Below are 12,729 nucleotides of genomic sequence, written 5' to 3'. Positions count from 1 at the left end.
TCAATTATTGTTGTTGAATATTGCGTCTATGTGCTGTAGCGATACGCATGCAAGTGCTTCAAATAAAGCAAAGACTTGTATTTATATAGTGCCTTTCACAACTACAGGATGCCCTAAAATGCTATACAGTCAATGAAGCACTTTTGAAATGTAGCCACTCCTGTAATGTAGAAAATATAGCAGCCAATTTGCGCACAGCAAGCTCCCACATACAGCAATGTCAGAATGACCAGATTATCTGTTTTTCTTTAGTGATGTTGATCGAGGGATATCTATTAGCCAGGACACCAGGTATAACTCGCCCACTCTTCTTCAAAATAGGGATCTTTTATGTCCGCCTGAGAGCGTGGATGAGTCCTCAGTTTAACATCACATCTGAAGAGTGGCACTTCCGACGGTGCAGCACTCTCTCAGTACTGCACTGGGCTGTCAGCCTTGATTTTTGGCCTCAAGTGTCTGGACTAGGACTTGAACCCATAGCATTCTGACTCAGAGGCAAGAGTGCTAAGTCACAGCTGAGTAAATGATCCACAAATGAAGATTAAAAGCTCCATAATATATTGGGTTTTTATTGTTGCATAAAATGAAAACAAACATCCTTCTGATGTGCTGTAATCCTGCCATATATGTGCAATCCAACATCCATTAAGCTAAGTTCCTGGCTGTATATTTCCACATATGATCCTTCCATGTCAGCATCCTTGGGAGTCAGAATCATAACAAAACGTGATGTTGAAGGAAGGAGGAGAAAGAGTCTGCTCCACTTGTGGTGACTAGTGAAAGTGTGGAACTCAAAAAAAGTGGATTAGAAGTCCATACAGTCAGGTGGTGACAGGCAATCCCCATGACCTAGGAGTTCTGCAAGGGCCAATAATGCTAAGAGCGATGCATTACCCAAGAGGTGCTGTCCCTTTCTGCCCCACCACAGTTTCAGAACCAAGCAGGAAATTGAACAATGTCCCTCATGTCAGAAACTAGATAGATTCAAGTGGTATATGTATGGACATAAATTATTTTGCAAATGCTCTGCTAACACATGGCAGTGAATTGCAATATTATGATTTCTCCCTTATTGACATCGATGCACATATATCCGGGATATTCCAAGAGTCCTCTTCCTTACTGTGAGGAGATGTTGCCCTGAAACCTCTTGGAAACATACTTGATTTTGTTAGCTGATTGCACTGTAGCTAGTATGCCATTCCATACTGCAGGCGACTCGATGTTACCTGTAAAAATCTGCAGATATCCAAACAGTACAGTATATTGTGACCTGATCTTCTCTTCACATCCTTCACAATTCAAGTCTGCTGTTGCATTGATTTATACTTTAGCACTTGAAATAACCTAACTGTGATGCCTTCTAAAACCACAAAATGTATTTTAAAGTGGTGAACACAGCATCAATCCAACAGTTTCCACTCACCATATATAGTCCTATCAGGTTGCTTTGAATTAAAACGCTGCTTGTCCATGATGGTCTTTTTCCTTCAAATTTCAAACAAAAAGATGCACACTCTGGAGAGAGGAAAGATCAGCCAATATTTCCTGTGACCTCTGGTGGAAGGACGCACGTGCATAAATCGAGGAGAAATAGGATCAAGCTGAGTTACGATTTCCACCCCCCACCCCCCATCCACCCCGCACCACTCCATGGCCAAATAGTTATCAGTGGTCAACAGCGAGGTTCACAAATGTCGAAATGGGGAGGGCTGCAGCTGCTTGCAGAACTGCATGCCAGGAGAAAATTGCCTTCAGCAGAAAGTGAGAAAACGTATAAAATTGATAGCAGCATTCAAAAATAGAAGTTGCACATGAACATTTCAACTTGACATGTGTTGCTTGAAGAATCATCTGTTCGTCATGACTTCCTTTCTGTAGCCTCTGGGTCCTGCCTTCACTCACTCGCATATGAATATAGTGTGTGGCTTGGATTGTATCATTTGTAAATAGGTATCAATTATTTGTCATAATTATAATTTTTCATCAGTACATCTTCCAAAAATGCTCTTGCTAGCTAGTTACAATGATATAATATATGTTGGTTTAGAGTTTCCTTTAGTTTCAATTGGTTTTGAAATTGGTCAAATCAGCATAAAAGATCAAGCACAAGTTACGTTGAGCGCAAACCGAGCTTCTGCGATTTTTAGCACTGGTTTAAAAAAAAACATTGCGATGGATGTTGACGCCACCCGTAAAACTGGCCGCACCCCCAAATAGAAATAATCAGGATTGCAATTTTCAATTAACTGCGCCCATTTGCAGCCTTCGTGGAGGTTTTTCAAATTAAGTTGCTTTGTGGTGCAAAGACATGACCAGGCACATTGTAAAAGTTTTTACGTATTGAAAAATATTTAATTTACTAAGAAACTGACAAGTCTACACCAGTGAAGTTAGTAATTTCTGTGATTTTAAATCAGGTTAGTTACAGGTAGAGGACTAGGCGCTCTTATTAAAAATGTTTATTTTCCCTGATAAACCCATTTTCAGCTGTATTAATAAAACTGCACCAGGTTATGACTCTTAAACACATCAAGTAAAATTGTTTAATACAAGGAAGAAAAATAAACAACGCTCGGTTATGCTGCCTGACTGTACTTGTACAGGGAAGATACATTGGAGTAGTCAAGTCTGGAGATAACAAAGAAATGAATGAGGGTTTCAGCAGCAGATGAGCTGAGGCAGGGGCAGGGTCGGGCAATGCTACAGAGCTGGAAATAAGTGGTCTTACAGGAAGATAGAGGGTAGTGGGGAAAATACAGGGCTCGGAAGTTGATTATGGATTGCTCCGGCAAAGAGCAGACACAGATGCAATGGGCCAAATGACCTCCTTCTGTACTAGACTTTATTTGTTGCTTAAGTCACCAACAGTAGTTTCTAGGCTATTGTGCTCCTTATGGTCTTAACTGTGTGATTTTATCAACAGTGTGGAGTTAAATATATATATATTCTGCCATTAAATACTATCACCAAAGAGAAAATCTAAATGTTACCTGTTCTTCATCTTCACTTTCCGTCCCGCCTAAACTCAAAGAGCTGTGTCGCTCAACAGGGACAGCAGACTGGAGGGTAAAATTAGGAAGAGGGTTAGCGAAGGGCAAAGGCTATTTTTGCCTGGCAAATGCCTGTTGGGTTGGGATACAATAGGCATCAAATAGTAAAGTAAGTTAACACCATATTCTGAAGGAATAACATGCACCATTTATCGAAGGAAACACAATGGGGTAGATTTTTTGTCTCCATCGCTTAGACCCGAAATTGGTGATGGAACAGATCGCAGGCCTGGTATAGAACCTGCCTGACTCTCATTCCATTTCAAACCCACCCAGCCAGTGAAGCTAAACATTCACCTCATTATTTCTTTTGCCAACAGCTTTTACTACATCATAGGATAGAGAAGAATGGGGCATTTCTGTCCAGGCAGTCCATCTGGCTAGTTGCTGGATGCCAGGCAGTTGGACAATATCTTAACGAGGCCCTAGCATTACGATCAACCTTGTCAGATTCTTTGTCCAATTTCAGCCTCTCCGCACCCTCCCCAGATCCTCATTAATATCGGGGTCTATTGTACCTTAGGAGTGGAGCATCTTAGAACGGTGTGAAGAGACGATATTTCTGGAGGACTTCTGGGTAACCCATCATCCTCTGAGAGAGTTCCTGCATCATCACTCTTTTTAGTAGAAATCAGCACACCTGGAGAAGCCAATCGGATGTTCTGTTGAAGTTGTAACTGAAGGAAGACAATGATTTGATTGGTGAGATGTATCGAATGGAAGTCCATCTATATTCAAGTTTTGAGCCTATCACGCATTAAATCTCAAAAATTAAGAAGTTCTCCATTTTGTGCTGCTTTCTTCAGACAGAAATTAACAAGTAATTTACTTCAGGATGTGTTGAGTCAGCAACAGTTTGATCATAAAGCCTTAAAGGGACACAGCATTAAATACGGTGGCACTTCAGCAGCATTGGCGCACTGTTATCAAACAGTATATCAAATGACATATGCATGGAAGATATGTGAATTTTATCAGTATTTTTCAGAAATAAGTACATAGAATTACTTTGAATTTACAGCTACTTGGTCCATCCACTCCCTGCTGGTGTTTATGCTCAACAAGAGCCTCCACCCACCCTTTTTCATCTCACCCCATCAACATATCCTTTTATTCCTTTCTCCCTCATTTACTTATCTAGCTTCCCCTTAACTATATCTATCCTACTTACCTCAACACCCTGTGGTAGTGAGTTCCACATTCTCACCACTCTGGGCTGAATTTTATTTGGTGGCCGCCACAGAACTCCTGCGATATTACGTGCAGAGGCTCACTAGAATCACGGCGCCGAGCCGCCCTCCCCATATTACATGGGAGAGGCGGGACATTCGGCGCAGTGAGAGAGTTTTTGACAGTTGTGCAACGGGTGCTGGGGCCCTAATTTAAGCGTCCCAGCACCTGCATCCTGACAGCTGCTGTCAATCTGGCAGCAAAGCATAAAGTGCTGCAGAAACTCAGCAGGTCAGGCAGCATCTGTGGAGAGAGAAGCAGAGTTAACTTGTCCAAGTTCACAGACCTGAAAGTTAACTCTGCTTCTCTCTCCGCAGATGCTGCCTGACCTGCTGAGTGACCCCAGCACTTTCCGCTTTACTGCCACATACTTACCCTGCTGTGTCCCAGTGTCCTATGAAGTTGCGATCCTCTTCTCCCACTCAAGTTTAACATTCCTTCTTGTAAGCGTGCTGCACCTGGGTGAATAATCTTGAATTTGCACATTTCAGGACGTGAGGCTTAAATGGACCATAAAAGGTATTATAGAGGTTTACAGAGAACACACTGCCACAAATGGGAATTCACGGGTGTCACAGCAATGTAAATACAGCTTTCACTCAATGTTCCTCACCAACATGTGTGTCCTTTTCTTTGTGTGAATGATGTGTGCCAGCATGTAGCACCATTGTCACATCCCTTTGCACTGTTGGTCCTTCAGAAGAGCCAATGTATGCAATAACATCATTGCCATGCCACCATTACTCATGAGCATCTCCACTGATGCAGTGACATGGACATTGGCTCAGTCAGCTGCTGCCTCTAATGGTTTACACAGGGATGCTGCAGATGTAGACTGGTGCACAGCAGGTGAGCAAGGGTGATATGTGGCTTGCAGAGCTCATGTTGGTTCCTATGGAACAGACAGCCTTTGTCTGATACGCCACTTCCGTACATCCCTACCTCACTGCTAGCTCTGCGTGCAGACCCTGGGTGCCATCTGCCCTCCCATGCGTCTTTAATGTTGTAGGTCCTCAGTGTCCTCATAGTCCGAGGAGGAATCCTGTTGACGTCTCTCCTCATCATGCCACACCTAGCCCCTATTGGGTGTGTAGTTGTGCAGAGCAGCGAAGAAAGGAGCTGGCCTTTTTGGCCCGCAGTACAGGGCATCACCCGATCCATACAGGCATTGAAGGCACTCTTTCAGCATGCCAATCTCCTGCTCAATGGTGGCTCATGTAGCTCAGTGGCTGCGTTGCATCTCTTCTCTGCAGCAGTGGTGGGGTCTCTCACCGGTGTTGGGCACCATGTCTGCAAAGGATAGCCCTGATCTCCAAGAAGCTACCCCACCATCTGAGCCAGGCCAGTGAACAGCGGTGGCAGCTGGGACTGGCAGCTACCTGAGAAATGGTCACAGATTCACAGCAAGCATCTGCAGTGATCACATACCAGCTTCACCTAGATTGAGAGGGCTCCTTTAATGGTGACGTCTGCAGGTGGTAGCCTGGCGGGAGGCCTGATGGCCACATGAGTGCAGTCTATGTACATTACAACCTATGGTTCTCTGGCAATGGTGCCAGAATCAATGGCCCTCTGGGTCTGGCTGTGAAAGTCTGTCCTGAAGCGGACATACTCACTGGCCCTCCGGTGCAGGGCATTGGTGACCTCCCTGATGCAGCGGCGCACTGCTGACTGTGTGACCCCACAAAGGTCTCTGGTGGGCCCCTGAAAAGCTGCATAGGCATCAGGCTTGAGAACCGCTGCCACTATGATGAACAAAGGCATGGGATGTCCACCGGAGCCCATGGGCTGCTGGTCATCCTTGAGCAGGGCACAGAGACGTGTCACCACCCTCTCTACATGCACATCGCCTCTGATACTGTTGCTCTGACATCCGATGGCATGTCATATGGGGCCTGTAGATGCACGGCAACCGTAATGGCGAGCTCCCCTTGGGGGCTGGTGCTCACAACGAGGGGCCTCGACGTGGACCGCACCTGCCTGTTGATATTGCCTCTGGCGCATACGGATCCTCACGTGCAGAAGATCACACAATGTAGGATGAGCCAGGCCTATTTTGTTTATGGGTGGCACAGTGGCGCAATGGTTAGCACCTGGGTTCGATTCTGGGTACTGCCTGTGCGGAGTTTGCAAGTTCTCCCTGTGACCGTGTGAGTTTCTGCTGGGTGCTCCAGTTTCCTCCCACAGCCAAAGACTTGCAGGTTGATAGGTAAATTGGCCATTGTAAATTACCCCTAATGTAGGTAGGTGGTAGGAGAATTGAGGGAAGGTAGGGATGTGGTAGGGAATATGGGATTAATGTAGGATTAGTATGTAGGTTGATGGTCAGCACAGACTCGATGGACTGAAGGGCCTGTTTCAGTGCTGTATCTCTCTGACTCTATAAATAAAGTTGAACCCTGCATGTAATTGAAGGTTCCTAACAGGGCAGGGATTGGTGTTGACGGGTACAACAACTGCTTTCCTGGATCAACTATGTGGCATGCCATGGCATTGCCCATTGTGGCCAACACTCTATAAATGGCACAGCATGACTACATCAAAATTCTACCAGTTGAATTGATTGCCCCCACCATCCATATAACCTTAATGCTCCTGCCCTTTCTGGCACCCTCCCCGCACACAGGGTGCCTAGTGTGCCATTGTCCCCTCACAAACACAGAGCATACACTGTTCATGGAGGGATGGTACACAGTACCTCCCTTCATGCCAGCGCAGCTTTCCCTCCAGAAATTCCAGCTCCTCCTCTCTTCCAGAATGCAGAGTGAGACCCCTGAATATCCTCCTCCCTTCCAGAATGCAGCGTTAGACCCCTGCATATCCCCCTCCCTCATCTCTTCCAGAATTCAGAGTGAGACCCCTGAATATCCTCCTCCCTTCCAGAATGCAGCGTTAGACCCCTGCATATCCCCCTCCCTCATCCCTTCCAGAATGCAGAGTTAGATCCCTGAATCACAGAACTTACCTTTGCTGGCGACAACTTCTGCCTCAGTGGACCCACCGGCTTTTCAAATCATGAACAGAACGGCACGTGATGACCGCCAGTTCAGCGAAAAATCTGGCAGTGTCAGTGGAGAGGCAGCGGGCTGCAGTATCAGCAAAGGTAAGTTTACCATATGCTAATTGTGGAGCCACCGCTGTGCCGGGTGGGGGGGTGGGGGGAGTCCGCACTGAGGTCCCGCCGCCACCAGTAATATGCAGTGGGCCTTTCTTGACGTCACAAGTCGAGGCGGGCCTCTCCTCACAGCATCTTATCGGCCCCCACGCCGTGACCCTCTGGTTAAAGAAATTTCTTCTGAATGGTCTATTGGATTTATTAGTGACTATCTTATAAATATGGCCCCACTTTTGGACATGAGTGGCAACATCTCCTCGATGTTTACCGCACCAAAACCCTTTCCTAAGGTCACTGCTCAACCTTCTCTTTTCCAGAGCACGTAGCCTGTTCTATCCTTTCTGTTAGTTACAACCTTTCAGTTTTGGTATTGTCATTGTAAAAAAAAAGTGAAACATTGAACAGAATAGGTACTTGTGCAAAGTAAAAACTGTTCTTTTCTAACACAACACGAGTAGCCCATTTTTAATCAGAAAATTAAAAATTGGTCATTTTTAATTCATGCATCTACAGTGTGATTTTGGAAAAACAAGTTGTTAAAATGCATGCAGTCTCATATTGTGCAAGGATGAAATCTTATGAAAAATATTTCAAGATGATGCTTCACACCACTTGGCTGAACCAGACCGCGATATGAACATTCTTTCCATGGCTGTAAGTGTTTGTATACTAGCTGATAGAACAGTTAGGCCTGTACAGTGGGAGGGTTTTATGGTCTCTCACCGCCAATATGACGAGAGAGGGGGGCACCAAGCTACCCACATCCACATGTATTCTTCTGCGTGTCAACCCAGAATTCAGTCTCCAATTACCAGGAGTGTCTGTATTAGGTTTGAATTCTGCACCTTCTGATTCAGAGGAAAGCTGCCAACACTCATCCAAAGGTTCACTCCTAACAATTTGGTGAAAAGTATATTCATCAAATAGAGATAGAGGGAGAGAATTTTGCAAGCCTCTACGCCCAGCTTCTCTCAAAATTAAGCTCCCGTCAACTCCATATAGTCAATGCAATGTTGTAGGCCAATACCTACTATCAACAAGATTCCACACTGCGAGCCTAGCCAGGCCACACAGTTTCCATTTGCTCTTATACTTCTTACTTGATAGTTTGTCCTTTTTGAATTTCATGGTTTGGAAATTAAAATACAACATTGGGCTCCCCATGTACACTGACAACAATCAGCGCTACTTCACCACCACCTCTCTTGAGCCCTCCACTGACCCTGATTTGTCACGCTGTTTGTCCAACATCCAATATTGGATGAGCAGCAGTTTGCTCCAATTTTGGAAAGAGCGAAGCCATTATCTTCAGTCCCCGGCATAAACACTGTTCTCTGGCCACCAACTCCACCACTCTCCCTGGCTGCTGTCTGAGGCTGAACCAGACTGTATGCAATCTATTTGATACCGATTTTAGGAAGGCTTTTGATAACGTCCCACAGAGTAGACTGGTCACGAAAGTAAAAGCCCATGGGATCCAAGGCAAAGTGGCAAGTTGGATCCAAAATTGGCTCAGAGGCAGGAAGTAAAGGGTGATGGTTGATGGTATTTTTGTGACTGGAAGGCTGTTTCCAATAGGGTACCGCAGAACTCATTACTTGCTTTTTGTGGTATATATGAATGATTTGGACTTCCAACCTCATAGCCTCTCCTTCACCCTCAAAACCCCCTACTTCCACCTCTGTAACATCGACTGTCTCTGCCCTGCCTCAGCTTATCTGCTGCTGAAACCCTCATCCATGCATACCTCTAAATTTGGTTATTTCAATGTTCTCCTGGCCAGCCTCCCACCTTGGATCTTCTGTAAACATGTGCATATCCAAAATTCTGCTGCCCACATCCTAACTGGCACCAAATCTAGTTTACCCGTCAATCTTGTGCTCGCAGCCCAGCAAAGCCTTGGTTTTAAAATTCTTGATTTTAAAATTCTCATCCTTGTTTTCATATTCTTCCATGGCCTCGCCCCTCCCCATCTCTGTAATCTACTCCAGCCCAACAACTCTCTGAGATATCTGCTCTCCTCCAATTTTGTCTCCTTGAGCATTTGGTATTTTAATCACCCCGCCACTGGTAACTGTGTCTTCAGCTGCCTAGGCCCTAAGCTCGTGAATTCTTTCCCTAAACTTCTCCAACTGTCTCCCTCTGTCTCCTTGTTTAAGACACTCTTTAAAACCTACGTCTTTGACCAAGTTTTGGATCTTCTGTTCTAACGTCTTCTTATGTGGCGCAGCATCAATTTTGTTTGAAAGCACTCCTGTGAAGTGCCTTGGGATGTTTTTCTATGTTAAAGATGCTATAGAGATCCAAGTTGGTGTTTCCTTATTGCTGGATAAATCCTAAATCAGAATGCCACAATCGTCAGTATCCACAGTTTGAGATATCTGCCAATTAACAGGAACATTCATGTGGCCCACACTGAGATTCTTGGGTTTAAAGTAAGAGTTACCAGTTTAGTATTAATGCAGAAACCTTATCCTTCTACTGTAATTTTCAATGCAGCAAGAACCTCCCTCTCAGGCGATCTGTACATATAGACTGAACACAATAGACTAACTGACTCAAGTTGTGGCCAGTGAGTAAGCATTAGGACACTATTTGAATCTGTTCCTGTGTTGCTTTTGCACTGATTCAGCAGAATTCCTTTAGAGCTATGATGGTGCAAATGGTTAGACATAGCACATAAAAAAATATAAGGGAAGGTTTTCTCATCATAGAATCATAGACATTTACAGTACAGAAGGAGGCCATTCGGTCCATCGTGTCTGCACCGACCGACCAATAGCCATCTAGCCTAATCCCACTTTCCAGCTCCTAGTCTGCAGCCTTGTAGGTTGCAGCACTTCAAGTGCATATCTGAGTACCTTTTTAATGTTATGAGGGTGTCTGCCTCTACCCCCTTTCAGGGAGTGAGTTACAGATCCCCACCACCCTCTGGGTGAAAAAACTTCCCCTCGGGTCCCCTCTTACCCTAAATCTGTGACCTCTAGTTATGGGCCCCTCAACCAAGGGGAATAGAGCCTTCCTATTCACTCTCTCTAGACCCCTCATAATTTTATAAAATTCAATTAGGTCTCCCCGTACCTTCTTCTTGTTCCAAAGAAAACAAACAACCCTAGCTCATCTAAACTTTCCTCATAACTAACATTTCCAGTCCAGGCAACATCCTTATAAATCTCCTCTGCACCCTCTCTAGTGCAATCACATCTTTCCAACAGTGTGGTGACCAGAACTGCACACAATACTCCAGCTGTGGCCTAACTAGTGTTTATACAATTCCAGCATAACCTTCCAGCTCTTATATTCTATGCCTTGGCTAATAAAGGGAAGCATCTCATATGCCTTCCTGACTGCCTTTTCTACCTGCCCAGCCACCTTCAGGGGTCTTTGAATATGCACTCCATGTTCTTCTGTTTCTCTATAATTCTCAGTATCCTACACTTTATTGTGTATTTCCTTGCCTCGTTAGCCTTCCCCAAATACCTCACACTTCTCTGGATTGAACTCCATTGGTCACTATTGCGTTTACCTGACTAGTCCGTTAATATCTTCTTGCAATCTACAGCTTTCTTCTTCATTATCAACCACATGGCCAATTTTTGTATCATCTGCAAGCTTCTTAATCATGCCTGCTACATTGAAGTCCAAATCATTCATATATATCACAAACAGCAAGGAACTCAGTAATGAGTCCTGCGGAACCCTAATGGAAACAGCCTTCTGGTCACAAAAACACCCATCGACCATCACCCTTTACTTCCTGCCTCTGAGCCAATTTTGGATCCAGCTTGCCACTTTGCCTTAGATCCCACGGGCTTTTATGTTTATGACCAGTCTGTCATGTGGGAACTTATCAAAAGCCTTGCTAAAATCCATATAGACTAGGTTAAATGCACTACCCACAACGACCCTCCTTCTAACCTCCTCAAAAAATTCAATCATGTTAGCCAGACATGACCTTCCCTTAACAAATCCGCGCTGACTGTCTTTGATTGATCCGTGTCTTTCTAAACGAAGATTTATCCTGTCCCTCAGAAATTTTTCCAATAATTTTCCCACCACCAAGGTTAGGCTGACTGGTCTGTAATTACTCGATCGATCCCTTTTGATCCCTCTTGATGCTGAATTGGTAAACTGATTTGGAAAAAATCCATTTGCAACTAACACACAGAGGAAAGCTTCCCCGACAGTGCTAATTGTCCTGAATTATGTAAGAACTGGGAAAGTTAAAAAATAAGGCACTGAGGCCATAATGGGCATCTTCCCGATCAGGGTGGGTGGAAGAATTTTTGTGTCACTTTGTGTCACAAGTTTGTGATACGTTATATTACAGTGCCTGTAAGAAAAGGGGCTGTCTAGAAGTAAGGACAGTTTTGCCACAATATCTGATAAGCTCCATCAACATTGTGCCCTCTTTGATGATGGGCTCCAAATTTAGCGCATTAATGCAAATAAGAGAGTAGCAATATATGGACTGAACTTTGTGCTCTTGTGAAAGACTTGGCTCCCTAAGATGGAAAGAAAATTAATTTATTCCATCATACAAAACAAGTTCTGTATGTGTTGGGAGGAACAAAGATGTTTTACCCCATTCCCTATTACTGTTGTATATATTCTTAAACATTACCAACCTTCATACTTGATGCAAGATGTTCTTCATCTAAGGAGATCAGAACATAGGAACAGGTGTAGGCCACCTAGCCCCTCAATGCTGTTTTGTCATTCAGTTAGATCATGGCTGCTGTGTCTTAACTCCATCTACTTCATTGTCTTGATGCAATTATACAGGGCCTTGGTGAGGCCACACCTGGAATATTGTCTACAGTTTTGGTCTCCTTATCTGAGGAGGGATGTTCTTTCTATAGAGGGAGTGCAGCGAATGTTTACAAGACTGATTCCTGGGATGGTGGGACTGACGTATGAGGAGAGATTGAGTCGGTTAGGACTATATTCGTTGGCGTTCAGAAGTGTGTGGGGGGGGGGGGATCTCATAAAAACCTATAAAATTCTAACAGAACATGACAGGGTAGATGCAGGAAAGATGTTCCCGATGGTGGGGGAGTCCAGAACCAGGGGTCATAGTCTAAGGATAAGGGGTAAACCTTTCAGGACTGAGATGGAGAAATTTCTTCACCCAGAGAGTGGTGAGCCTGTGGAATTCGCTACCACAGCAAGTTGAGTTGGATGATCAGCCATGATCATAATGAATGGCTGAGCAGGCTCGAAGGGCTGAATGGCCTACTCCTGCTCGTATTTTCTATGTTTCTACGTTGTTTTGTAACGCTTAATACCCTTAGCCAACAAAAATTTATCCATTTCAGTTCTAAACTGTTC

The 12,729-nt window shown here is 44.5% G+C and overlaps 1 protein-coding gene across 4 annotated transcripts in view; it reads right to left on the bottom strand.

The window, feature by feature from the left end:
• Positions 1–12,729, bottom strand: part of zgc:66433 (uncharacterized protein LOC321250 homolog) — a 207,884-nt gene that overhangs the window by 40,803 nt on the left and 154,352 nt on the right. For all 4 annotated transcript variants that reach the window (XM_068047120.1, XM_068047119.1, XM_068047121.1 and 1 more), the window contains 2 exons: positions 3,572–3,730; positions 2,994–3,062 (listed from right to left, as the gene is read on the bottom strand). In XM_068047120.1, the coding sequence (XP_067903221.1) occupies positions 2,994–3,062; positions 3,572–3,730 (228 nt within the window). The remainder of the gene's footprint in view (positions 1–2,993; positions 3,063–3,571; positions 3,731–12,729) is intronic.

This window comes from Heterodontus francisci, chromosome 15 (assembly GCF_036365525.1).
Source record: "Heterodontus francisci isolate sHetFra1 chromosome 15, sHetFra1.hap1, whole genome shotgun sequence".
In the NCBI taxonomy this organism is placed as follows: domain Eukaryota; kingdom Metazoa; phylum Chordata; class Chondrichthyes; order Heterodontiformes; family Heterodontidae; genus Heterodontus; species Heterodontus francisci.
Note: the sequence above shows the minus strand (reverse complement) of the source record. Positions and strands in the feature narration are given on the sequence as shown.